At 39.8% G+C, this 27782-nt stretch overlaps 1 protein-coding gene across 1 annotated transcript in view; it reads right to left on the bottom strand.

Moving 5' to 3' along the window:
• Positions 1 to 3627: 3627 nt before the first annotated feature.
• LOC113078417 (NACHT, LRR and PYD domains-containing protein 3-like) overlaps positions 3628 to 27782 on the bottom strand; it is a 62022-nt gene continuing 37867 nt past the window's right edge. The window contains exons 5-9 of the mRNA XM_026250747.1: positions 23523 to 25497; positions 23180 to 23353; positions 4322 to 4495; positions 4028 to 4201; positions 3628 to 3919 (exon numbers count right to left, since the gene is read on the bottom strand). Coding sequence (XP_026106532.1) covers positions 3745 to 3919; positions 4028 to 4201; positions 4322 to 4495; positions 23180 to 23353; positions 23523 to 25497 — 2672 coding nt within the window. The 3' untranslated portion in view covers positions 3628 to 3744. The remainder of the gene's footprint in view (positions 3920 to 4027; positions 4202 to 4321; positions 4496 to 23179; positions 23354 to 23522; positions 25498 to 27782) is intronic.

Below are 27782 nucleotides of genomic sequence, written 5' to 3'. Positions count from 1 at the left end.
TGGCACTTGTCATTTCTGTAAGATCTCACATGTAAACTCTCCTGTGTATTTTGTGTGTTGGCTTTGCAAAACTCCCCGATTCATTGTTGTATTGTTCTCACCAAACGAGTCTTTCACACCTCCGCCAGGTATGACACATTATCCGCATTATTCTTTTATCATTATTCTTTTGTTTTTATTCCACCTTTATTAGCCTTTATTGTGGTTTTTCAGGCTTTACAAAGACACAAAGCAGCGATCTCACTTCAGTCTCAGTATGCATTTAGCCCTTATTTATCAAAAGTCTTACTATAAAAATACAACAAAACATTTTGTTATGACATTACGTGAATTATTGTGACAAAAATTCATTATGAAGAAGAAATGCACCTGCTATTAGTAGCATTAGAGCGAACGTTAGCATCAAGCTACATCAGACAATTTATGAAATTATTAGTACACTTTTACTTAAAACTCACTTTAAACCCTGATCGAGTGTTTGTAATAACTTCCTTTAGCGATCAGGGGTGGAATTTGGTCGTTTACTGTTGTAAAAATATGCTATTTATAGCCTTTTTCATCACTGCACAAGTTAGCATTTCAGATGTACATTTTCGATTTTTTTTATAAAAACGCCCCAGATCTCAAGAAAATCTCATACCAAGCTTTACTATCGTAATCGCGGGTTTATTATTCGGATATTTCGTGTGTACAGAGGTGTATCACTGTTGTTTTGGTCAGATAACTACCAGGAAGTGTGCAGGAAGCATGTGACACGATGTGGCGGTGTCCGGTTATGACACTCTAAAGACTGACAAGCCAAAGGTCCAATCGGAGTCTGAATCCAAACACCAGAAACGTTATGCATTTTATGAATAATGAAATGTTATAAAAAGTATGCATTTTATTTATTCACATGCAGTATGGTTGTTGGTATTTAGCAGTTGAAACCTATTTTTAAACTTGAATTTAAATACTATTAAACTAACTTTAAATTCTCAAGGAGTTTATAAGTAAAAAAGGATAAAATGTCACAGGGCATGTTAAATAATCTAAATGAACTTGAGTTGATAATATAATTAGAACTAACAATATAATTCAATTTTTTTTACATGAACAATTCCTGTATAAAATGGGACAGCAACCTTTATATCAAACATTTTTAAATCGTCCACAGCTGAGCATCGTGGGAGGCTGATCAAGTCATTTTCAGATGCAATGAGAAAAAAAAAAAAAAAACCTGGATAGCCTATATTAGGCCCTGGCTCTGCTCTGAAGTATACAATTTTAACGGATTAATCGCCTATTTTCATTTGCTGCATGTCTTCTTTATTATTATTTATAAAAAATAAAGTTTGTCAGAGGAAAAAATATATAAGTCATCTATAGTTGCATTTTAATGGATTCATCACCTATTCTCTGTTTGCTGCATGTTTTTTTTTTTTTTTAACACGCTAAAAAATAAATCAGAGTTTGTGAGAGGAAAAAATATAAGTCAGGTATAAGTAGGGAGGTGTACCGAAACCCGGTATTAAACTGGCCCCGGGGCTAAATTATGAAAGACCGTATCAGTAAGATCTGACGCTATCGGCTCTGCTGTCGGTACTGGAACAAGGGGAAAAAAATAATGCACTATGTATTTTTGCTTAATAATGTTATCGTGCACATCTTATCTCATCAAACATTTCTAATGTGCGATTATATTAAGACGTTTGTCTGTGAGATCTGCGAGATCTCTAATGCACGCCGCGGAGGCTGTCTGTCAGTCACACACACACACACCACAACGAGCGCGGCGCACGCACACGCATTAACTGTACATAAACTCCTGCTTAATAATAAAGAGTGACGATGGCAAAGATATTTGCTTAATGTTATCGTGCACATTTTATCTCACCAAACATTTCTAATGTGCGATCATATTAAGACGTTCGTCTGTGAGAGTTATAAAAAACATTTATAAAAATAATAAAACCTTTATTTCCCTCAAGACTAGTCATGTTTTTGTGGTTGTTTTAATTTAAACGTGTCTGCTTCTATTTTAGCCAATTTATTTTCAATAAACTAAAACAAAAATAATAATAAAAAAAGGAAAACGAATACAGCTCGTTATCAGACTGTAAAAAAATAGTCACAAAAAGTCATGACAACACATTTTTAAGGTTGGCTACTTTAACTTAGGCTTATATAAATAATTTAAGCAATTTAATGTGTTTTTATACTTGTTTAAATCTGAATTTTTAATACTATTAATCTGAATTTAAAATCTCATGGAATTTTAAGTTTAAACGGGTGAAAATGCCACAGTGAATATTAAATATAGCCTAAATAACAGAAGACCTTGATTGCATGTTACCATGAAACTAACAGAATAATTAGATCTTTTTTTAAATTAACAATTCATGTATAAAATGGGACAGCAACCTTTATATCAAACACTTTAACGTCGCCCACAATTGAGCAACGCGAGAGGAAGGTATTGCGCAAGAGCGCACAAGTGAATGTGAAGAGAATTTTTAGGGAGTAGGAGGATTTTTTTATTCTAAAATTTTCGTAAGCAATGAAAAAAAATTGAATAAACACGAAATAAATAAGTAAATAAAATAAACTGATATACAGTATATCCACTTAGGTTACCTGTTGGGTTTACCTCTCTCATTCTGGACACATCCAAATGTTTCCATATTCGTGATGTTGCGTATTTGCAGCTAAACTATTATTCATTAGGTAAAATAGGCTTTGTGGTTCAAGTGTGTTTCAGTATCGACGGAAAAATATTATAATGAGCAAAAATATGCCACAGTAGACCGCTGCTCATGCTTAACTGCGCTGTTTACAATGAATATGTGCACAAGAACAATAGCAGTTAATAAGAATTATTGCTGTTAGTGCGGTCTTAATGCTGGACCATTCTCATTTCGTTCCTCATATGGAACTTGAAAGATTTTATTTATTTATTTTTGCTAAGAGCAAACCAGAATGAAAATATATATTTTTTAATCCGTGTGTGTGTGTTCCTATCTATGTATGTATCTATCTATCTATCTATCTATCTATCTATCTATCTATCTATCTATCTATTTATATAGGAACACACACATGGAATAGAACATTTTATATTTTTATTCTGGTTTGTTCATATATATATATATATATATATATATATATATTATGCAGTACCATGCAGTAAGACTTTGTGTAAAGGTCTTTCTTTTACATTTTTACTGTAGCCTAAGACTATCCCACGTTTTTAAATTAACTCTTACTTTAAATTTTATAATGGTTTTTAAGGATGTTAAAATGTTATAATATAATGCTATTGATGTTTTACTTGTCCTTTCATCTTAGTTTACAAACCGTCATTTTATTATTACAGTCAGTTCAAAATTCGTCCCTTTGCGCCACCTGGCGGTAGTTAAGCGAATTATTTTAACACGCAACTGAATTCAGTTAATGCCGCGGCACCACTGCGGCGGTATGTGCGGCGGTAAAGCCCATTTAGCTTTCCTCCTAATGTATATAATATATATAATTTTTTTTTATTTTTTGAAAAATCATGAGAAACTGTAAAGCTTCTTGTTGCAACAGATTCATAACAATTCTCATTACAGATTTGGTAAGATGTTTGGTGCAATTTTTGTGTGTGTTTGTGTGAAACAATATTTCACTCTGAGACATGATTTTCTTGTGTGGTAACGAATACAGTGTCATGCTTTTCTCTCAAACAAAATGTGGTGGCATGTTAATTATTTTATGGAAAACGGTTTACCTCAGTATTTCCAGGTTACAGTTTATCTTCAGTCCATCAGAAAGCAGCTTCACTCCTAAATCTTCCAGGTCATTATTAGTCAGATCCAGCTCTTTTAGACAGGAGTTTGAGGATTGTAAAACTGATGACAAACTCTCACAAGAATGAGTAGTGAGATTACATATGGAAAATCTGAACAAGAAAAACACATCATTTGCATACACAGAATCAATCTTAGCAATATTATTTTCAATTATTAATTAAATGGGGGGGGGTCAATGAAAGTGTTTGAAACCAAACCTCAGTATCTCCAGCTGACAGTGTGAACTCTTCAGTCCATCAGAAATAAGCTTCACTCCAGAATCCGTCAGGTCGTTGTTGCTCAAGTCCAGCTCTTTCAGACAGGAGTTTGAGGATTGTAAAACTGATGACAAACTCTCACAAGAATGAGTAGTGAGATTACATATGGAAAATCTGAACGAGAAAAACACAGCATTTGCACACACAGAATCAATCTTAGCAATATTATTTTCAATTATAAATTAAATGGCGGGGGGGGGGGGGGGGGGTCAATGAAAGTGTTTGAAACCAAACCTCAGTATCTCCAGCTGAGAGTGTGAACTCTTCAGTCCATCAGATATAAGCTTCACTCCAGAATCCTTCAGGTCATTGTTGCTCAGGTCCAGCTCTCTCAGACGGGAGGTTGGGGATTGTAGAGCTAATGATAAACTTTCACAGGACTGAACAGTGAGATTACAGCCACATAGCCTGTGAAGAGAACAAAACAAACAGCCATATTAATGTTAGTGTTGCGCCGATCGTTATGCGCATCTCGTCAGTATCAAGTTCTCTAATCAGCGGTAAATTCCCTCAGGTGTATGATTTCACATAGAGCAGCTGTTACTACACAGAGCCATTGGTAACTGAGAAGCTGTGCAAATCTACGTTCATTTTCAGCATTTATTTGCGCATCTTCTCAGTTAACAACGGCTTTGTGTCGTAACAGCTGCTCTATGTGAAATCATGGAATTTACCGCTGATTAGAGAACCGGCTTTACTGACGAGATGTGCATTAACGATCGGCCGATCACCCCTAATTAATGAGTTTATCAGGTTTTTAATCTAGACTGCATGTTTGTCCTAAATACAACGTAAACTGATATTAAAATGGTATTAGTAACACAAATATCAAAGCCTGTCAAAAAAACTAGGGCTGCACAATATAGCGAAATTATCGAAATATCGCAGATATAAATATCAAAATATGCATATCGCAAAGGGGTGCAATATCAGAATCATTTTAATAATAGACTACTTAAATCAAATAGTTGCAAAAGGTTTTAGTTTGACGCATATAACAGAGAATTACTTGATGTTAAAAAAGTTAAGTGCAATTAGTTGCAGAAAACAACTCTTTTCCTTCTTATCTTGCTGCCTGACTCACACCTGAAGTGCACAGCATCTCTTTAGTACTGCTGCATGCGTGCAAAGAGACAAGTTTCAGACGGTGCGCGATCACCAAGATTCATCTTTTACATCTCCTCATGTTTGAACAGACAAAATACACACAGAATTATGTCAACAGTACCCGTCTTGGCGATCATTTGTAGGCCATCCGTACTTTTCACCATCAAAAGGCAGCAGGTGCATAAACACACTTCTTTTTTTATTGTTTACTCCATGTAGCTCTGAGAGCATGAGGTGCATATTTGGATGTTTTCAGATTCATTCATGGTAAGTGCACAAAGGTCTCTCTAACACTCTCTCTTTTTCTTTCTTTCTCTCTCTCTCTCACACACACACACACATATAATTTACTATTATACTCCATATATCTCCATATACAAGCCAGAAACTAAGCCTTTTTTTTTTTACACAGGCCTATCTAAAGGGTTAATGGTCCCACCTAGTGATCAACTGTAAAAAATGTAATATTTTACCTCTTCCAAACAGGGAAAACCACAAACAATCAAGAATTCATGATTTTATGGTGTCATGGCTTTGCAATCAAAAAATGTCATTATAATTGAAGTCAATGGGGCAAAAACAGCCACAAACCATAAATGCGGGAGAAAAACTTTTAATCTAATGCTGCACAAAAACTAATAATGCATCAAAGCCAATGATGTTACTAATCTGTGAAAAAGGTTACAAATTATCCAGTCCACAATCACTTTTTATATTGAAAATGTCATTTTGTGTGTTTTTTCTGTTTTCCCAAATCAGCGACATCATTTATGAACCTGGTAATTAAAGAGTTAAAATCTTGGATTTATTTTAACATTTGGTAGTTTTGATCAGGACTGAGGTTGATTAATAGATTTATGCAAAAGAAAAATAGAAAAAAATATTTATCTCATTTTTACAGCAGTTTAATTTAGTGGATGTTTTCATCCACGAACATAACGAAATGGTAGTGAATTTGCCCACAGTGTATTGTTAAGTTAATTTTCAAAGCATTTTCCCCAAATATGTGTCAAAATACGATTTGTCACCAAAAATCATTCCATTTGCTGAAATACAGATACTATATATATATATATATATATATATATATATATATATATATATATATATATATATATATATATATATATTATTAACCCTCTGGAGTCGATCCCCACGTATATGCGTGATTAAGCATTTGCTCCTGATAACCCGGAAAAGAATATCTCGGTTACCTATGTAACCCTCATTCCCTGAAGGAGGGAACGGAGATGTTATGTCAGAAAGAGACTGACGAATGGGATCTTGCCCGAGAGACCAATCACCTTCGAGTGGTTAAAAAATGAACAAGTGGTACGCCGAGTACCGTGGTCTGCGGAATTTGCATCAGGAGCTCCGCCCCGCAGAGCGGGTATATAAGGAGCAGCGCGAGCAACTCGCATTCAAGTCTTCGCTGAGGAGCCGAGCCAGTGACCCGGCCGTTCAGCGGAAGAGCGATGTGGCAAGGAGACGTAACATCTCCGTTCCATCCTTCAGGGAACGTGGGTTACATACGTAACCAAGACGTTCCCTTTCAGTCCGTAACATTCTACATTACGTCAGAAAGAGACTAACGAATGGGGTCCCTTACAAAATGCCACATGGCTGTCTTCCAGTGACCCGTGAGAGAGATAGCACCCTGTCGTGAGGCCAGCACGAGTGAGGGCCTATAGCTGACACAGAATACACTGGATAACATATTCCAGCTGGATGTATGCTAGCAGGCTGCCTGCTCGTAGGAGGACTTAAAAAGGCAGGTAACGATCCAAGGTGGTGATACACATGAACTCTGAGGTACCCAGCCTGCAGGGTGGAAGTTTCAACAACAGAGCTGGCAAGGGGCTTGCCAAGAGAAATACACATGCTACAAAGTGACTTACTGTGGACAAAGGGGAATCACAACACATGGAGGCACCTAGTCCCACACAGGGCTGACCAAAGGGCATGTACGCAAGAGCTGGACATCAACAGTGCTGGAGGAACCCAGGGTTCTGACTGAGGAACTTACCTGAGGGGAATAGCGCATGCATCCAGTCCGTGGAATGGCACGGTGCAGCAAGCGGACTGACACTGATCAGGTCCTTACTGGCCCGAAGGGGCGAGTACCCAAGAGGACACGGGCTCTACACAGAGATTATAAAATCTCACGAATGTGTTAGAATGCGCAGCTCTACAGATGTCTGTTAGTGAGGCGCCATGCGCCAGTGCCCAGGAGGAAGCTACACTCCTAGTTGAGTGAGCTCTCACCCCTAGGGGGAATGGCAGGTCTTGAGCCTGATAAGCCAGGACAATAGCATCCACTATCCATTGGGAAAACCTCTGCTAGGAGACAGCCTTTCCCTTCTGCTGGCCTCCGTAACAGACAAAGAGCTGGTCTGAGGTCCTAAAGCACTGAGTTCTGTCTAGGTAAGTGCGGAGCGTACGTACTGGACAGAGCAGTGACAGGGCTGGGTCTGCCTCCTCCAGGGGCAGCACTTGCAAGTTCACCACCTGATTCCTAAAAGGAGATCCCTAAAAAGGAACTTTGGGCACGTACCCAGTTTTCAATGATAGAAACTTTAGCTCTACTGAGAGCAAGGGTTTGAAGTGAGCCCTCTGCAGTGCCGACAGAACCACTGCAAGGTCCCAAGAGGGGACTTGCTGAGGGTGAGGCGGATTGAGCCTCCTGGCCCCCTCTCAGGAACCTGATGATCAGATCATGCTTCCCAAAAGACTTACTTTCAACAGGGTCTTGGTGAGCCAAAATGGTGGCAACATAGACCTTCAGGGTGGAAGGAGACAGCCTTCGTTCCAACCCTTCCTGAAGAAAGGAAAGCACTGACCCGATCGGGCATTTCCAGGGGTCATCACTACGTGAACAACACCAAGTGACAAAGAGGTTCCACTTCAAAGCATAGGCGTGTCTGGTGGCCACCGCTGTAACTGAAGTGATGGTAGCTACCACCTGATGTGGCAAGGTACCTAAACCTTCCGTGACCCGTCCAGAACCCACACATGTAGGTTCCAAGGATCAGGGCGTGGGTGCCAGAGGGTGCCCTGTCTCCGAGAAAGAAGGTCTTTCCTCAGAGGAATTGGCCAGTTAGGGGCTGCCAGCACATCCATGCCAAGGGTGCCCTCAGTCAGGGAGTAAAACAACTGGCAGTGGGAATTTTCTGGCGAGGCAAACAGGTCTACCTGAGCATCTCCGAAGCATTCCCAAATAAGCTGAACCGACTGGGGGTGCAGTCTCCATTCCCCGGGGCGAGACTGCTGCAGTGAGAGCTCGTCGGCTGCACGATTGAGCCTGACCGGGATGTGAATGGCACGAAGTGACCTCAGATGCTTCTGACTCCACAAGAGGAGATGTCGAGCGAGTTGTGACATGCGGCGGGAGTGTAGACTGCCCTGACGGTTGATGTACGCTACTGTCGCAGTGTTGTCCATACGGACCAGAACGTGCTTGTCCTTTAGCAGTGCCCCGAAGCAGTGCAGTGCAAGCCGTACTGCTAGCAACTCGAGGCAATTGACATGCCACTGAAGTCGGGGTCACGTCCAGGAGCCTAACACAGCATGCCTGTTGCACATGGCACCCCAGCCAGTGGCAGAAGCATCTGTTGACATAACAACATCTGTGGACACAGGTTCTAGGGGAACGTCAGCCTGTAGAAACGAGAGGTCCAACCACTGGTTGAAGGTTTGGAGGCAGGCCTGAGTGACGGTCACTCGGAGCGTGCCCTGTTGTCATGCTCATCTCGGGACTTGGTTGTTTGTAAGCCACGTGAACATCGCGACCGGGTCTATTCTGCACAGGGGAGAGTTTGCTCTTTTCCCAGTTGACCTGAAGACCCAGCCGGGCGAGGTGTCTGAGCACCAGATCCCTGTACTCACACAGCCGCGCTCGAGAGTGAGCTAGAATCAGCCAGTCTTCGAGGTAGTTGAGGATACAGACACCTCATTCCCTGAGAGAAGCAAGGGCTCCCTTCGTGACTTTCGTAAAGACACGGGGAGCAAGGGTCAAGAGAACCTTGGACTGAAATACCTGCCCCTCGAAAGCAAACTGAAGAAATGGTCTGTGTCAAGGAAGAGTGGAGACATGAAAGTACACGTCCTTCAGATCGATTGCCGCAAACCAATCCAACAGATGAATGCATTCAAAAATGCGATTGGGCGTTAGCAACTTAAACAAAATTCTGTGAAGAGCTAGGTTCAAGGCACGCAAGTCCAGGATTGGCCTTAACCCACCTGCTTTCTTGGGTACTATGAAGTAGGGGCTGTAAAAGCCGGACTTCATGTCGGCTGGAGGGACCGGCTCTATCGCGCCCTTTGCCAGCAGGGTTGCAACCTCCGCGTGCATGAAAGGAGCATCTTTGCCCACCATCATCGCGTGAACCCCCCGAAACCTGGGGGGACGCCGGGCGAACTGAATCACGTAGCCGAGCCTGATCATTCGGATGAGCCAGTGGGATGGCCTGAGGAGCTCTAGCCAGGCTCTCAGAAACCAGCGGGGTCAAGGGAACTACAGGCGTACCCACGGTGGGGCAGCGAGGTGGAGCAGACAGCCCCGGCATGGGAGGCGCCAACTGTTGTTCGCAGCCTCTTGGGACCCGGAGGTAGAGGAAACAGCTCTTTTAGTAAAGGTTTGGGTACCACTGGCCGCGAGGCCATTGGTGGAACAAAAAGAAAAAGAGAACAAAGGATTCTCCCCCAGCCCTCCTCCAGGGGAAGGAGTGGTCCTGCTACCATCTCCTGACGAGGTGACGTATCCAACTCTGGGTCGCCCATCTCAGGAACGCCGCTTGGCCTGACGTTTGGCAGGTTTAGGGGCAGAGACAGGGTGCGCCGCCCTTCTGCGGCCGGTGTGAAGGCTGCTGCTGTGGCTGAGCGGGAGTGGAGGAGACCGCAGGGGGGCGCCCTCGCGATGAGCAGGCTGAGGCGGCTGTGCCGGTGGCAGTGTGGAGGCAGCAGGGGGCCGCCGGGGCAGGATGTGTCTGATGGCCTCAGACTGCTTCTGGTCGGCAGAGACCTGCTGGGCAAAACTCTCTACCACATCGCCGAAGAGGCCATCCTGGGAGACCGGGGAGTTGAGGAGCTGAGTCCGATCAGACTCCCTCATGTCTGCCAGGTTCAGCCATAGGTGGCGCTCCTCTGCAAAACCCCTGGGTCAACACTGCCCCCGTCCAGCTCTTTGAGCACCTTGGCCTGGTAGACCTGAAGAGTGGCCATGGCGTGCAGGCCAGAAGCGGCCTGGCCTGCAGTTCTGTAAGCCTTGGCAAGAAGCGTGGATGAGAACTTAAAGGCCTTGGAGGGGAGCTTGGGAACACCACGCCATGCGGAGGCGCTCTGCGGACACAGTTGGAGTGCAATAGAATGCTCCACTGGGGGAATCCCAGCATACCCCTTGGCCGCTCCGCCATCAAGGGCAGTGAAGGTGGAAGTACCAGAACAGTTTTGGGCAATTCAAGGTGCCTTCCATGAACCGGTCACTTCCTGCTGCATTTCCGGAAAGAAAGGAACCAGCGGGGGGTGCTGGCAATCAGCACAAGCAGCCCCTAGGAACCAATCATCCAGCCTTAAGCACTCGGGAGAGGGTGGAGGATTTCACTCAAGCCTGATACTCTCAGCTGCCCGGGAAAGCACGGCCGTCAGCTCGGAATCGGACTCGGGCAACACTGGCACTCCTGAGGGAGGCAACTTAGCCAAATCCTCATCACCCGAGGACTCAAGCCCGCCCTGTGATGCGGCGATCGACATAAGGTCTTCCTCTCAAGCCCTGAATGAGATGTCAGGAGCCTGAGAGGGTCCATCAAACTCATACGGAAACTCAACCGGCTGCAGCGTTTGTGAGGGGGGTGTGGCTAGCTCGTCGGGGAAGCCCACACGGTAACCCTCAGATCACACACGGTAACCCTCAGATCACCTTGGCCACCAGCCGAAGTTGCCCTCTTACGAGAAGAGGAGCTAGAATGGGATGTGGCAGAGGGGACTCTATACCTTTTAAGGTAATCAAGTCTCGATCTTAACGCCGAGATGGTCATGTTCCCACAATGAGAACATGAGCCATCCACAAACACAGTCTTAGCGTGCTGAAAGCCCAGACACATGACACAGCGATCGTGGTCATCATGAGTAGCGATATATCGACCGCATCCAGAAACATGAATGAACCGAAGAATCGCGCTATCACACCAACACCAGTTGATTCGCTTGTAACACTCCGGTGAAGCAGCAAATGATGTGCTTGGCTCCGAAGCGAAAGCTTGAATGCAAGTTGCTTGCGCTGCTCCTTATATACCCGCTCTGCGGTGCGGAGCTCGCGATGCAAATTCCACAGACCAAGGTACTTGGCATACCATTGGCTCGTTTTGTAACCACTCGAAAATAACCTGCCTGATCTATCTCAATTGCTATTTGTACCCAAAAATACACATGAATTAGACGAAATGACTGACAACATGGGCACTATTGTCTCTAATACATTAGAAGCTGTTGCCCCCATCAAATTGAAAAAGGTTAGAGAAAAACGTACTGTGCCATGGTATAACAGTAATACTCACTCTCTCAAGAAAGTAACTCATAGTCTTGAACGCAAATGGAGAAAAACTAACTTGGAAGTATGTCCAGCTATAGACAGGCTCTAAAAACTGCTAGGGCAGAGCATATACACAAACTCATTGAAAATAACCAAAACAATCCAAGGTTTTTATTTAGCACAGTGGCTAAATTAACAAATTACCAGATGTCACCTGATTCAAATATTCCACCAACGTTAAATAGTACTGACTTTATGAATTTCTTCACTGATAAAATAGATAACATTAGAAATACAATAGCGAATGTAGATTCTACAGCGTCTAACACTTCAGTTTCATCCATCGCACCCAAAGATAAACTGCAGTGGTTTACAACCACAGGACAGGAAGAACTAAATAAACTTATCACTGTATCTAAACCAACAACATGTTTATTAGATCCTGTACCCACTAAATTACTAAAAAGCACCTTCTGGCACAAAAATGATCTGTATGAAGAATTTCAGTCAGGTTTCAGGCCCCACCATAGCACAGAAACTGCACTTGTTAAAATTACAAATGACCTGCTTCTTGCGTCAGATCAAGGCTGCATCTCATTTCTAGTCTTACTTGATCTTAGTGCTGCGTTCGACACCATAGATCATGACATACTCATAGATAGATTACAAAACTATACAGGTATTCAAGGGCAGGCTCTAAGATGGTTTAGATCCTACCTGTCCGTCTCATTTATCATCAGTAAAATATGGAGTGCCACAAGGATCTGTCCTAGGTCCCCTTTTTATTTTCAATATACATGTTGCCCCTTGGTAATATTATTAGAAAATACGGAATTAGCTTCCACTGTTATGCTGATGATACTCAGCTAAATATCTCAACGAGACCAGATGAAACTTCTCAATTATCTAAGCTAACAGAGTGTGTTAAAAATGTAAAAGATTGGATGACAAATAATTTTCTCCAATTAAATTCGGATAAGACAGATATTAATTATTGGACCAAAAAACACTACACAGAATCTTGTAGATTACAATCTGCAACTAGACGGATGTACTGTTACTTCCTCTACAGTCAAAAATCTGGGTGTTATATTAGACAGCAATTTGTCTTTTGAAAATCATATTTCCCATGTTACAAAAACTGCATTCTTCCATCTTAGAAACATTGCCAAGCTACGAAACATGTTATCTGTTTCTGATGCAGAAAAGCTAGTTCATGCATTTATGACCTCTAGACTGGACTATTGTAATGCACTTCTAGGTGGTTGACCTGCTTCTTCAATAAACAAGCTACAGGTAGTCAAAAATGCAGCAGCTAGAGTCCTTACCAGGTCAAGAAAATATGATCATATTGCCCCAATTTTACAGTCTCTGCACTGGTACCTATTAAGTTCCGTATCAGTTACAAATTATCATTACTTACTTATAAGGCCCTAAATGGTTTAGCTCCTGCGTACCTAACTAGTCTTCTACCACGCTACAACCCATCACGCTCCTTAATGTCACAAAACGCTGGACTTTTGGTAGTTCCTAGGATAGCAAAGTCCACTAAAGGACGTAGAGCTTTCTCACATTTGGCTCCCAAACTCTGGAATAGCCTTCCTGATAATATTCAGACACACTCTCTCTGTTTAAATCTAGATTAAAAACTAGAGCCCGACCGATATATCGGCCGGCCGATATTATCGGCCGATATGAGCTAATTGCATTTAAATCGGCATCGGCGTTTATAACGGCCGATGAAACATGAGAAACAGTCTCATATTCTTCACTCATGTTATGAGTGTTGCATAGTTTGCCCACCAGAGGGCGGTCTGCAGCTCCAGAGTTGCAACAGCGCCAGAAATCCAAAAAGAAGAAAGCGATCAGCCAAGCCACCCAGGTGAGTCTGTCGTTCGTCATGTGAAATTATTGTAGATTTAGTTCATACACTGTATATAAAAACGGTGTGGTAGTTCTAGTTAACGGTCCTATCATTATCACTTCTAAATATTCTGTAACATCACTTACAGCCGCTAATGCATTGCTATATTAGATTAGCCACAAAGCTAATACCATGTTTATCAGTGGAAGAGCGCGAACGTTAATAAGAGGTCGAACTATAAAGTTAGCGTTTAGTGCTTATTCTATTGCGGTGTGTTTCCCACATAATGACCGTGTAATGGGCCTTTCACACAGGACGCGGTATGCACAGCGCTTGGCCGCTGGGTTTAGCGTTGCCCTTCAGATACAACGCGATTTGCCCTGCTCTGCGCTATGGCGTAGGCGGAGTTTTAAAAACTTTTAGCGGGAGCTCTTTCATAGTCTGTTGTTCCTCTTTTCGGTCAGCAGCAAACATGTATCTGTCCCGTTGTAAGAAGCGAGCGATAGCGCTAGTCCTGCTGATGAGAATTAAGAGAGAAGCAAGGAAGAAGAGGCTACCCTCAGGCCCAGGGAACAATTTGGTGAATTCAGGCTGGTTACGTTACTCTAACGCTAATATAGCTTCCTTTTTAGCAGGCCCCTTAAATGCTTGCTATTAACTTGTTTGAAGGTGGTTCTTCTCAAAATTGACAGCGGTGTGTTCATGGCACTAACGTTAACCATTTTGATTCAGACTGCACAAAGAGAAGAGGAGAAGATATACGGGTCCGTTGTGAATGTGTCTGTGAGAGCAAATATAGTGTAGTTACAGTAACTACAGTAGGTGCGTCAGAAATGATTAAATCAGAGGGGACATGTAAATAAATGTGAGCTGAACAAGCGCTTTTTTCTTTTCTTTTTTTTTCTTACATATTGTTTCAAAGCAGCTTTACAGACATAACAGGAAAATGTTGAAATAATATTGTTAAATATAAGGAGGTTAATACCTATTGCTTGACAAATAAAAAAAAATATATATATTTCTCATTTTTGCCTATGTAGGAGATCCCTGTTTATTATTATTATAATTCTAATGATGACATGAGTAATGATACATGGTGATATTATTAATACACATGCTTATTCTTTCTATGTCTCTCTTTCTGCCCTACAGATGGCTGAAAAAGGTGAATGATGTAGCAGCAAAAGTGTGGGACTACTTCTGCAAATACTTTAACTTTAACTTTAGTATTATAATTTATTTACAGTACACACACAGACTGTTAAAATCAGCTTCAACTGGAAGAAAGTAAAAGTGTTAAATGTTTAAAATCAGACTTAAAATCAGACTTTTGATGTGCAATTGTTTAGTGATTGAGACCGTAATTAAGGCTTTTTTTTACATAAATCCCTTCTGGAAAATGGTTTATACAGCCCACATACATAGAACAGGCAGATATTTTGCCATTGAATGTTATGTAAGTGCAGCTTATAGGAAATGGGTCTAATATCCAGTTTATTTTCAAAATCAAAATATCGGCTTATAAATCGGCTCTTTTCAAGTTAATATCGGCATCGGCATCGGCCCCCAAAAATCCATATCGGTCGGGCTCTACGCATCTCTTTCGCCAAGCATTTGAATACTGTATCTCTTAAATTGTGAGTGTAGTTGCATCTGATCAAATGTGCATTCTTATTCATTAGCTTGGGTTACACTAATATTACTTTGTTGGATCAGCAGCTATGCTTATGATGTCTCTATTTTGTTTCTATGTTTTGCCTAACTAGGATTTACATAAGCTCCAGTCTGGATCCAGAACACCTGAGAAGAGATGATGCTGACCATCATATAATAATTATTAATTAATAATATTAATAATGTTCATCGTCTGGCTGACTACATCTTGTTATTGTTTTCAGTGAGTGAGAAAAAAAAGATGTTTTTCACATAATTTAGACATAAAAATTCTAGGCTACAAGCTCCAGTTCTCAAAAGTCCCGGGAACCAATGTTCTTTATGTGTTTTATGGCATTATTCAAGGGATTAAACCTTTTTCTTTTTACACTAACCACGCATAAAAATTTTTTTTCTCACAAACACAATCATGTACATACAGGCTGCTCACATATTATTATAGCCCAGTTTGTGCTGATTACAGTGAGATTAGACTGTAGTGCTTGGCCCCATTATTGCTGCTTGCAGCTATATTTATTATTCTGCTTCTTCTTCTTCTTCCGCCGCAAGTCTATGGCAGCCCATAGAACCGATTGCGGGAAAGTTGTATAAGTTGGCACACTGATAGAGGACAGTCCCACCATTAACTATAGCAAATTTTAAGTCTCTAACTCCAACTCTCTAGCACCACCACTTGTCCAAACTTTCAATATTTCTATGCTAATAACTTTTAAACCGTAAGCCAGAAAATGGAAATTCTATTTTCCTCTGAATGCTTTCCTTATGCCAAGTCGAATGAACCCCAAAATTCAAAAATCGCTAGGTTTAGTTTTTTCGCTATTTTACATTTTTCGAAAAACCTACTTAACCTACTATAAACCTACTTATATTAATAATGTTCATCGTCTGGCTGACTACATCTTGTATTAATTTTTCTAAAAATCCTGTCAAACGTGCACAAACTGACAGTCACCACCATAAGCTACTACTAAATATTGTAGAAACATAATTTTCTGTAAAGTTGCTTTGTAACGATTTGTATTGTAAAAAACGCTATACAAATAAACTTGAATTGAATTGAATTGAACTCGAAGATGACTGGGCTCTCGGGCGAGATTCCATTCATCTGTCTTTTTCTGACATAATGTAGAACGTGACCGACTGAAGGGAACTTAAATTACACTTTCAATTTTGATCGTACAGATAAGAGCAATACACCAATCGAATTTGTAAAGGGTCTACTTTTTTGTATACAGATTTAATAACAACAAAACTTTGTGCATTTATAAAATAAAGATAACAAACAAGGTGTGCTGTCTGCAGCCTTGGTCTGCGGTGATCTTCATTTACAACCGCGTCATTAAAATGAACTGTAACTCAGTGAATACTCAACGAAGAGACATGATGATATATCCATAGAAAGCTTGACATGTCTACTTTTAAACTAAACAAGTTTTCCTTCATTATCTTCTAATGCAACCATGCCCCCGCTCTGAACGCCCTATTCACATTATAATGTTTCACTGAAGCGCGTGGCTTGAATATGCCCACACAACAGAATTCAAATTTTTTTTTTTTAACTCTTTGCTTCACGATGAGAGGAATAAGACATAATTCATCCCAAAAAGATGTGATGTGGATTACCTTAGGATTTGAGATTTGGATTTTGTCAGAAAAAAAAGAATGAAGCGCTTTATTCAGCAAAGATCATAAAAATTAGTAAGTCTCTTTTTATTTATTTATATACTTGTACCAGTTTTCACATAACGTGTAAACATTTTACTAGTTAGACTTTTTCCAAACTATAATTCCTGAATAAACATTATGAAGTTTCAATGACAATATACTACTTCAAAAGCTTGATGTAATAATATAAATGTAAAAAATAAATGTAACTGTAACAAATGTAACAAACAATGCTGTTTTTTCAATTTATCCAAAAAACCTGAATAAATATTCTCAGCTTTTTTCAACATTAATAATAATAATAATGATAATAATAACAATATATATATATATATATTTTTTTTTTTAGAAAATCAGATTGTTAAAAGGATTTCTGAAGGATTGTGTGACTGGAGTAATGATGCAAAAAATGTAGCTTTGAAAGTCAGCTCTGATTGTTCCTAATAAACTGTTTATCTGCATTCTTAAGTGAATATTCAATTATTTTTTGGGATAATTAAATATATTCTAAATAGACTACAAACATAAAATGATATAGATCTATTTTGTCTTCACATTCTTTCTTGTAACTCTTCCCTCTCAGTGACACACTTGACAGAAAGGCTCATTATGCGATCCTTTGTCTTCTCAGGTGTAAATCACAATGATATTCATGATAGTTGACGCCTACTCGCATATGACTTATAAAAACAAAAAGTGTCTTAGAAAATTTAAATCAAGATATTGTTTTCAGTGAGTGAGAAAAAAAGATGTTTTTCACATAATTTAGACAGAAAAATTCTAGGCTACAAGCTCCAGTTCTCAAAAGTCCCGGGAACCAATGTTCTTTATGTGTTTTATGGCATTATTCAAGGGATTAAACCTTTTTCTTTTTACACTAACCACGCATAAAAAATTTTTTTCTCACAAACACAATCATGTACATACAGGCTGCTCACATATTATTATAGCCCAGTTTGTGCTGATTACAGTGAGATTAGACTGTAGTGCTTGGCCCCATTATTGCTGCTTGCAGCTATATTTATTATTCTGCTTCTTCTTCTTCTTCCGCCGCAAGTCTATGGCAGCCCATAGAACCGATTGCGGGAAAGTTGTATAAGTTGGCACACTGATAGAGGACAGTCCCACCATTAACTATAGCAAATTTTAAGTCTCTAACTCCAACTCTCTAGCACCACCACTTGTCCAAACTTTCAATATTTCTATGCTAATAACTTTTAAACCGTAAGCCAGAAAATGGAAATTCTATTTTCCTCTGAATGCTTTCCTTATGCCAAGTCGAATGAACCCCAAAATTCAAAAATCGCTAGGTTTAGTTTTTTCGCTATTTTACATTTTTCGAAAAACCTACTTTTTCGAACTTGTCCTAGACGGTTTGTCCGATTTCCACGAAAATATGCATGAGCGCGAATCTCTCAGATACACATGGCTCTTGTAAGAATTTTCTCTGGGCTCGTTCAGAGAGTATGCCTGCACTTAAAACATGTTCAGTGCAATCGCGAATCTCTCCTGTTCGCTTAAAGTAAGTGAGAATGAACACATTTTAAGTGCAGGCATACTCTCGGAGCGAGCCCAGAGAAAATTCTTACAAGAGCAACGTGTATCTGAGAGCGTGTGCCCAGTTCCCGCGCGCATGCAGAGAGATTCACACTCGCGCATTATATTAATCTACTTTCACGCTACAATAATGCGCTCTCGACATTTGACAGGGACATTTGAGAAACCACACGCCATACGGTTGTTTGCACCTTGTGCAATGTGGAAATAGTTTACAGCTTTCTCAAGCAGTTTGTGATGCATTTTGGAAACAGGAGATGAGCCCCTGGTCTAATACACCACCTGTCTTGAGAAACCCCTTCTCAAAGACTTAATGTTACTTTTAGTCATTATTTTATTTGAGTAACACACATATTCTGAATGCCTTCGGCAGAATTCAAATGAGCAATTTTAATCTAGATTAATCTAGATTAATTCCAAGATTACAGTGAGAATAATCTAGATTAAAAAAATATATTCCCACCACTTATGTGTGTGTGATATATATATATCACACACACACACACACACACATAGGCCTTATATTTATTTACTGTTTAATAACAATAGCATGCATATGATCCTTTGTGTAAAGGTCTTCTTTTAATGTTTGATGAGTAGACTGTAGCCTAAGACGATCCTACGTTTTGAAATTAACTCACTGAATTTTTTTTATGTTTTTTAAAGATGTTACAATGTTACAGTGAGAATAATCTAGATTAAAAAAATATATTCCCACCACTTATGTGTGTGTGATATATATATCACACACACACACACACACACACACACACACACACACACACACAGGCCTTATATTTATTTACTGTTTAATAACAATAGCATGCATATGATCCTTTGTGTAAAGGTCTTCTTTTAATGTTTGATGAGTAGACTGTAGCCTAAGACGATCCTACGTTTTGAAATTAACTCACTGAATTTTTTAATGTTTTTTAAAGATGTTACAATGTTATATCATAATGTTATTGTTGTTTTAATTGTACACGTGGAGGCATGCCCATTTAGGTTGTCAGCTAGGGCTGCAACTAACGATTATTTTGATAATCGATTAATCTGTAGATTATTTTTACGATTAATCGATTAATCGGTTTATGTACTTATATTTTTGTTTTTTCCCCAAGTAAATTATTAATAAAGGGTCTTTATCATTCAGCATAGATTTTTAAGAGATTTTAACCATTTTGCATTGTCATATCCTCATCAAAAATATACCTGGAGTTGTTTTAATATGTGTTAGTAATCCTTTGTCGAACTCTTCTGCAATCAAAACACTGACCCATACTCTAGCAAATTTCACAAGGAGATTTCAAATAATGTTTTCACCATGGCAGTCCTTAGAGCTCCTAAAGTAGTTTAACATCCCGAACAAAGCTTATTAAGGAATCTTTCAGAATATATTTTCACGAAGAATAAGGATAAAACAGAATAAGATTGCAGTGCGTTGTATTTTATTATTTACTGGGAAACAGCTTTATAGCTTATGCTGTGAAATTGTAAACAATCCTTCGAATAAAGTGCCAATGGCATGAAACCTGAATGGAACTCACAATTTAAAGTAAAATCCATCAGAAGGTTGTCCAGAAAAAAAGAGTAAAAGAGCAGTGAATACTTAGAAAAAAAGTGCATTTCAAATATCTTTAAACATTTACCTCTCTCATTCAGTCATAATTAGGCTGCACGACTGAATTATGAACTGGTAAACGACAAACTGATCACAGAACATGTTTGTAAAGCTTTAAATGTTAACTGTTAAAAAGCAATTTTATCAGCTTTTACGACTAAACATTTGCAAACAACATTGTACTGGAAAATCTGCATAAATAAAAGTCTTAGGGGCCATTCACATATCGCGCCTAAAACGCGTGGAAAACGCTAGGCGCGCCGCTTTCTCCTTCTTTCCAAAGCGTTCGTGCAGTTGCGCCCCTGAGGCGTCTGCCTTTGCTAAGCAACCATGACGTGCTCTCTCCTTGAAGACGCGGAAATTTCAGCAAAGGATAAATGGATTTGCAGCTCTAAAAATCGCTTGCAGTAGCTCTGCTACTAAATTTATTTCAAAATGGAAATCCATATACAGCTATGATCAGCTGTTCCTTCATCTTGGCTGAGCTTTTAACGTTGTTACGGGAAAGGATGAAGCTGATTATTAAGTTCTTGTCTCATGACCCGCGGTGCGCTTGCCGCATTCTGAAAAGTTGAGATGTTTTTAACTCGATGCGGTGCGGATGCTCCTGGAAAAACGGGCGCGTCGCGACCACGTCGCTTCCATTATGAGTGCGCATACTGCGCACCTACATTGGAAATAACGAACATGAGCGCGCAAAAGACGCGATATGTGAACGGCCCCTTAAACAGTTCAGTAGTGCAGAATTTACAGGTTAATCTTTTTTGAAGGCTCAAAGTAAAGTACTCCCACATCCCGCTGAATGCTGCAGAGACGCTGTTCGGGAAGCATGTGACATAAAACGAGGCCAGCTATTGGCTATTCGTTACTTCTCCTGTTGTACCGGCTGAGTAAAACCTCCGGTGGCTCATTACTGCCACACTTTGGTCACCGCAGATTTGAAATATGCACGAAATGAGCTTACGGCAAATAAGTTATTTAGCAACGAATCGATGACTAAATTGGTTCACCACTATTTTAATAATCGATTTTAATCGATTAAATCGATTCGTTGTTTCAGCTCTATTGTCAACCTTCTGTAATGAAGAGGGAGACGTGAAAGACAGACATCACGTTATTTTCATATGGATTACTTTATCACAGAATATTTGTTTTTGGTAGCACTTGTTTAGTTTCTAAGTGTTTCTAAATGAAGATCACCGCAGACCAAGGCTGCAAACAGAACACCTTGTTTGTTTTCTTTATTTTATAAATGCACAAAGTTTCATTGTTATTATGTGTGTATACAAATAAAATTAATCCCTTTCACAGATTTGATTGATGTATTGCTCATATCTGATCAAAATTGAAAGTATAATTTACAGTGTTGAGTACTCGAGACTCGGACTCGGTCTTGGACTCGGTCTCGGACTCGGTCTCGAGACCGTATTGTAATGGTCTCGGTCTTGTCATGGACTCGTGTGCATTTTGACTCGGTATTGACTCGGACATATTAGGAATCGGACTTATGCCCGAGTCCACTCGAGTCCCAATCAAAATATTTCATGATTGTTACTGTATGTTAATGTTTCTTTAAATTGATGTATGATTGACAAATCCAATGACTGGTGATTTTCTTGTGACGTGAGACTTAGACATTGACATGAGACATAGACTGTATAAAAACAGCGTGAGACGTTAACGTAATGTTAGTGCAAAGGCAGCTGGATGTTTTTTTTTTAAATGTCGGTTACATCAAGCATTATTCAGTTTGCATATAAGAACACAAAGAGTTCATATGCAGTAAGACTCTAAAAAAAGAAACATTCTGGGATATGCAAATTCTGTGGTACATAAATCACAGAAGCAAAGGGAACAACTTCCAATTTTCATCAACATGTGGAGCGAAAGCACAAAGAAAGGTAAGATTAAGAACTCATAATTTCTTGTATATGCATACATTTTACGCATCAGCTAAATCTTAGGTCGGCCGCAGCGCAGAAGTCTACTTTTTAGTCCGGCTCCGGCCAGTTTCTCTCCCACACCTTGACCCGCCCGCTCGCTTCTATTTTACGCTAAGTTATCCTCCTGCCAACCGCCTGTAGTGATCCCGCTTTCCAAAAAGCCACATTGCTACATTATTTCTCTCAACTGTGTTATTTTTACAAAGTAGGACAAAATGGTCACAAAACGAGCACTTAATACTGACCACTAACAATTCATAATTCTAATAAAATTACCTTTACACCACATACTATGTGGCCCTTTTACCCTTTATTGTTTCCACCAAACATTTTACATACTCTTGAAGATTTCTTTAGGTCTTGTCTCAGACCCAATCTCTCTGGTCTCGGTCTTGACTCGGACTCGAACCTTTCTGAACTCGGTCTTGACTCAGACTCAACCCTCTCTGGTCTCGATCTGGACTCGGACTCGAATGAGCTGGTCTCGACTACAACACTGATAATTTAAGTTCTTTTCGGGGTTATCAGGAGAAAATGCCTCAACACGCGTATAAGCGAGGATCGACTCCAGAGGGTTAACTGACTGTACACTTGCCTTTAATCATGTTTGAACTTTCTCAGACTATAGTTTATGCTGTGGTATATTACATTTTCTGATTTGTGACAATATATATATATATATATTTTTTTTTTACAAGGTATCACATTTCCCATTTTTCTTTAATATCGACCAGCCCTAGAAAGAACTGAGAGTAATATAGTTCTTGAGCACAGTGTGCAGAGGATTTGACTGACAAAGTGAGAATAAAGCTACTATAATAAATACATAAAGAAAAGGAACATGTTTTAACTCAACATGAAACAGTTAATTAAAACAAACTGTTCAAAAATCTCTTAAGGAAATGTAGGTATTATTGTATTCTCATAATTGGGAAAACTGCATTACAAAATCTGAGGTTTTCCAGGATGCTTTGAAATCTTGATTGTTTTCTCAGTGGATTTTTTTGTGTAGACATTGCCTGCCTTGTGTCCGTGAAGAAAAATAATTCATACATATGTACTACAATATACACAGGAAAATCTGCTAGCAAATTCTTCCACATATTGTTACACAATGATTCAGTGAATGTCAAACCTCAATATGTTCAGCTGACAGTGTGAACTCTTCAGTCCATCATACAGCAGCTTCACTCCTGAATCCTGCAAGTGATTTCTACTCAGGTCCAGCTCTCTCAGATGAGAGTCTGACGAGTGGAGAGCTAAACATACAGTTTCACAGCATGTCTCATCAAGACCACAGCCATCAAATCTGCCCAAACAGAAGGATTATTCTGATTATTTTCTTATCCTCAGTGTGTCTGCAATAACTTATTTTGCCCTTCATAATCAGGACAACAAGATATTTTACATATTTTGGCAATTGTTTAGTGATGCAGAATAACATGTTTGGTCAAACAACAGTCAGTGAAATTACTCACAGTGCTTTTCTGCAGCATCTCACAGCTGGAATGAGTCTAGTGTAGTTTGAAGATGATGTGAATCTCTTTGGGTTGAACTCATCCAGCACCTTCTCTGACATCAGCAGTATATGGGTCAGCACTGAACACATTGAAGATGAGAGTTTTCTTCCCGGATGTTCATCTGAACTGGGGTATCTCTGGATTTCCTCATATAATGAATGATCCTTGAGCTCAAGCAAACAGTAGAATAGGTTGACTGAAGCTTCATCTGAGATAGAGTGACTGTTTAGCTCTTGTTTAATGTATTGAGTTGTTTGTCTGATGCTCTTTGTGGTGTCTTCAGTGTGTGTGATCAGACCTTGGAGCAGGTTTTGACTGGATTCCAGTGTAATGCCCACCAGAAACCGCAGGAACAGGTCCAGATGTCCTCTCTTACTCTCCATGGCTTTATCAACAGCCTTCTGCAGTAGCCCCTGCAATGTGCTTTTTTCTTCTGGCTTATCAAAGAAAAACTGGTGCTCCTGCAATGTGCTATTTTCTTCTGGCCTATCAAAGAAAAACTGGTGCTCCTGCAATGTGCTATTTTCTTCCGGCTCATCAGAGAAAAACTGGTGCTCCTGCAATGTGCTATTTTCTTCTGGCTCATCAGAGAAAACCTGGTGCTTCTGCAATTTGCTTTTTTCTTCTGGCTTATCAAAGAAAAACTGAAGCTCTTGCATGTTTTTGTTCAGGTAACAGAGGAACACATGCACTGCAGCGAGAAACTCTTGAACACTCAGATGCATAAAGGAGAAGACCTTCTTGTCATGAAGTCCATCTTCCTTCTTAAAGATCTCAGCGATCATTCCTGTGAACTCAGTGTCTTTACTCACAAAAATACCACATGCTTTCAGATCTTTCTCATAAAACACAATGTTTTTCTTCTTCAGCTCTTCAAATGCTAGCTTGGCTAACTTTAAAATCATTGTTCTGTTTGAATCTAAGTTCTTTGTATATTCTCTTTCTGCTTTTACGTCATACTTTTGGCTTTTGATGTTCATCTGTATCAGCAGAAAGTGGATGTACATTTCCGTGAGTGTTGTGCTGAAGTTGTCTTCGCTGTTCTTGATGAGAATATCCTGAAGTACTGTGGCTGTGATCCAGCAGAACAGAGGAATGTGGCACATGATGTAGAGACTACGAGACGTCTTAATGTGTGAGATGATTCTGGAGGCCAGGGTCTCATCTGTGATTTTCTTTCTAAAATACTCCACCTTCTGTTGGTCTGTGAATCCTCGCACCTCTGTGAACAAACCCACATACTGAGGAGGGATCTCATTGGCTGCTGCTGGTCGTGATGTCACCCAAACCAGAGCTGATGGAAGCAGCTGACCTTTGACCAGACCTGTAAACAGCATATCTACTGATGATCTTTTCTCAACAATGGCTCTTGTTGATGTTCTAGTATTAAAATTCAAAGGCAGATGACTCTCATCAAGTCCATCAAATATAAACACTATATTGCATTCCTTATATAAGTTGGTTTTCTCCAGGCCCCCCAGTTCAGGATAAAATTCCAGCAGAAACTCATGGAGACTGAAATCTTCATCGCTCATAAAGTTAATCTTTCTGAATGTAAGCAGGAACACACACTTTATATCCTGATTGGCTTTTCCTTCTGCCCAGTCCAGGATGAACTTGTGCACAGAGACAGTTTTTCCAATGCCAGCAACTCCCTTGGTCAGCACAATCTTCTTCTTGTCTTCTAATAATTTAAATATATCATTGCATTGGATTGGTTTGTCCTCTGTTTGTTTTTTCTTGTTGATAGCATCATCAATCTTCAGAATCTCATGTTCCTGATGAACCTCTTTCATATCTCCCACTGTGATGAAGAGCTCTGTGTAAACAGCCTGGAGATTTGCTTCATTTTCTTTCTTGCCCTCAGAAATGCATTCTGCTTTCTTTTTCATGTTGGCTTTGTGAGTTTCCAAGAATTTTTTCAGAATCAGATCTGATGTTATAAAATATGATTAATTAAAGTTGAAGTTAATTAAACAGGGAAAAAGCAAAAACAGAATATATATTTTTTAAAGAAACATGATAAAGCTTTTATATCATCATGATCTCTTCAGAATTCATTCAGCATATTGTAATTAAACCACTTTTGAAATGAACACCAATTTCTTATAAATATACAAATATTGTACAAAATGCTTGGCTGTCTCTAAGTCCCGGATGATTCTGACCAATCAGATTGTTCAGTGCGGCTGCAACATCACCACGGGAGGCAGAGCTGAATCGCAAGGTTACAGAGAGACGCAGCACATGTGAGATGATGGAGATTCTGGCAGCTTTATTCTAGTTCATTCAGATTTACTTTAAATACATTGACTTCGAGTTATACTGGGTTACAGTGTGTGTACATGTGAAGAAATCGCTGCATATATATTTTCTGTTATTGTTGAGTGATCAGCTGTTATTCTTGTATCGATTAAGGAGTATTCAATTAGCATAGCACTGCCTGTTTTTCCTGCTCAATTCAGTGCATTTACGAGTATTCCTGTGATACTCCTTGTTGTGAGATGCTAATAATGCTGCAAATTGGTTATTAGTTAATGTTAATATGTTAATATTATATGCTCTTAGGACTGTGTATGCGCAACGACTGGTCTAGCCTGAAAAATAAGCTTTTTTTTAACACTATCTGAGCATAAGAAACACATTTTATGACACAGTTGTCAGATTTCATTGTTGATTTAAAAGGTAGCCATAAGCATGGTGAATAGCTTTGGAGAATTATATATTCCTCAGTCACAGACGCAGGAGTTGCACCTGCATGACTAAAATGGCTGCTTGAGAGGCATTTCAAAGAAAGCCGTCAAGTGAAATGACTTGTCTTAAAGGGGATTTGGTAATGGTTTTCAATTTAATTCACTACATTTGTCATGTCTCTATACTTTTTTCAATGTGAAATTTGTGAACTCAGTTCAGAGGACAGGGCTTCAGGAACAGCTGGCAGTGAATGCACCATTTCTGTGTATATAAGGTATACTGGCATGGTCATTGTTGGTCACAAACAGTGGATGGATGATAATATATATATATATATATATATATATGTATATATATATATATATATATATATATATATATATATATATATATATATATATATATTAGGGGTGTAACGGTTCACAAAATTCACGGTTCGGTTCGATACGATACACTGATGTCACGGTTCGGTTCGGTACGTTTTAGATACAGCAAAATGTAAAAACATCTCAACTTTTCAGAATGCCGCAAGCGCACCGCGGGTCATGTGACAAGAACTAACCAATCAGTTTAATCCTTTCCCGTAACAACGTTGAAAGCTCAGCCAAGATGAAGGAACAGCTGATCATAGTTGTATATGTATTGCAATTTTGAAATAAATTTAAAGGCAGAGCTACTGCAAGCGATTTTTAGAGCTGCAAATCCATTTATCCTTTGCTGAAATTTCCGCGTCTCATGGAGAGAGCACGTCATTGTTGCTTAGCAAAGACAGACGCCTCAGGAGCGCTTCTGCCTGAGCGCTTTGGAAAGGAGGAGAAAGACGCGTTTTTAGGCGCGATATGTGAATGGCCCCTAAGGCGCTCGCTCACTCAGCACGCGCTGAAGGCTCGTTGAAAAATGTCTAATGCATTTAACAGACCAGAAATAGAAGATCCTCCAAATAGAACAGGTCTGGTGTTTGGGTGCACTCTGGATTCCCTGTAAGCTATCATCATCTTTTCCCAGATACTGACACACTAAGGTGATGTCGGCGTAAATGAGTTGACATTTTTCAAGTATTCCCGCTGGTGTTTTTTTTTTTTTTTGTATTCCCGCTGGTGTAGCAGATGCGACACACCATTGTTTATTTATCCACCACTCTCTTGCCATCACCATTATAGCTTACAGGGAATCCAAAGTGCACCCAAACACCAGACCTGTTGGTTATTGGAGGCTATTTCTGGTCTGTTAAACGCATTGGCTATTTTGCAACGAGCCTTCAGCGTGTACTGAGTGAGCGAGCGCCTGCTGAGTAGCCTAACATAAACATATAAGATGGTGTTTTTTTCTTCTTCGGGAGTGTCAGGGGCGTTGCCTGTTACGTTGTTTAGGTTATTGGGCTACCTTGTTGAACGCATATCATTATATTTCTCTTTTTTTTTTTTTTTTATATAATTAATTAGTCCAACGAACCGTTCGGTACATAATGCGTACCGCGTAACGAACCGAAAGCCTCGTACCGAACGGTTCAATACGAATACGCGT

This window comes from Carassius auratus, unplaced genomic scaffold, assembly GCF_003368295.1.
Source record: "Carassius auratus strain Wakin unplaced genomic scaffold, ASM336829v1 scaf_tig00025698, whole genome shotgun sequence".
Lineage (NCBI taxonomy): Eukaryota > Metazoa > Chordata > Actinopteri > Cypriniformes > Cyprinidae > Carassius > Carassius auratus.
This window is presented reverse-complemented; position numbering and strand designations above follow the sequence as displayed.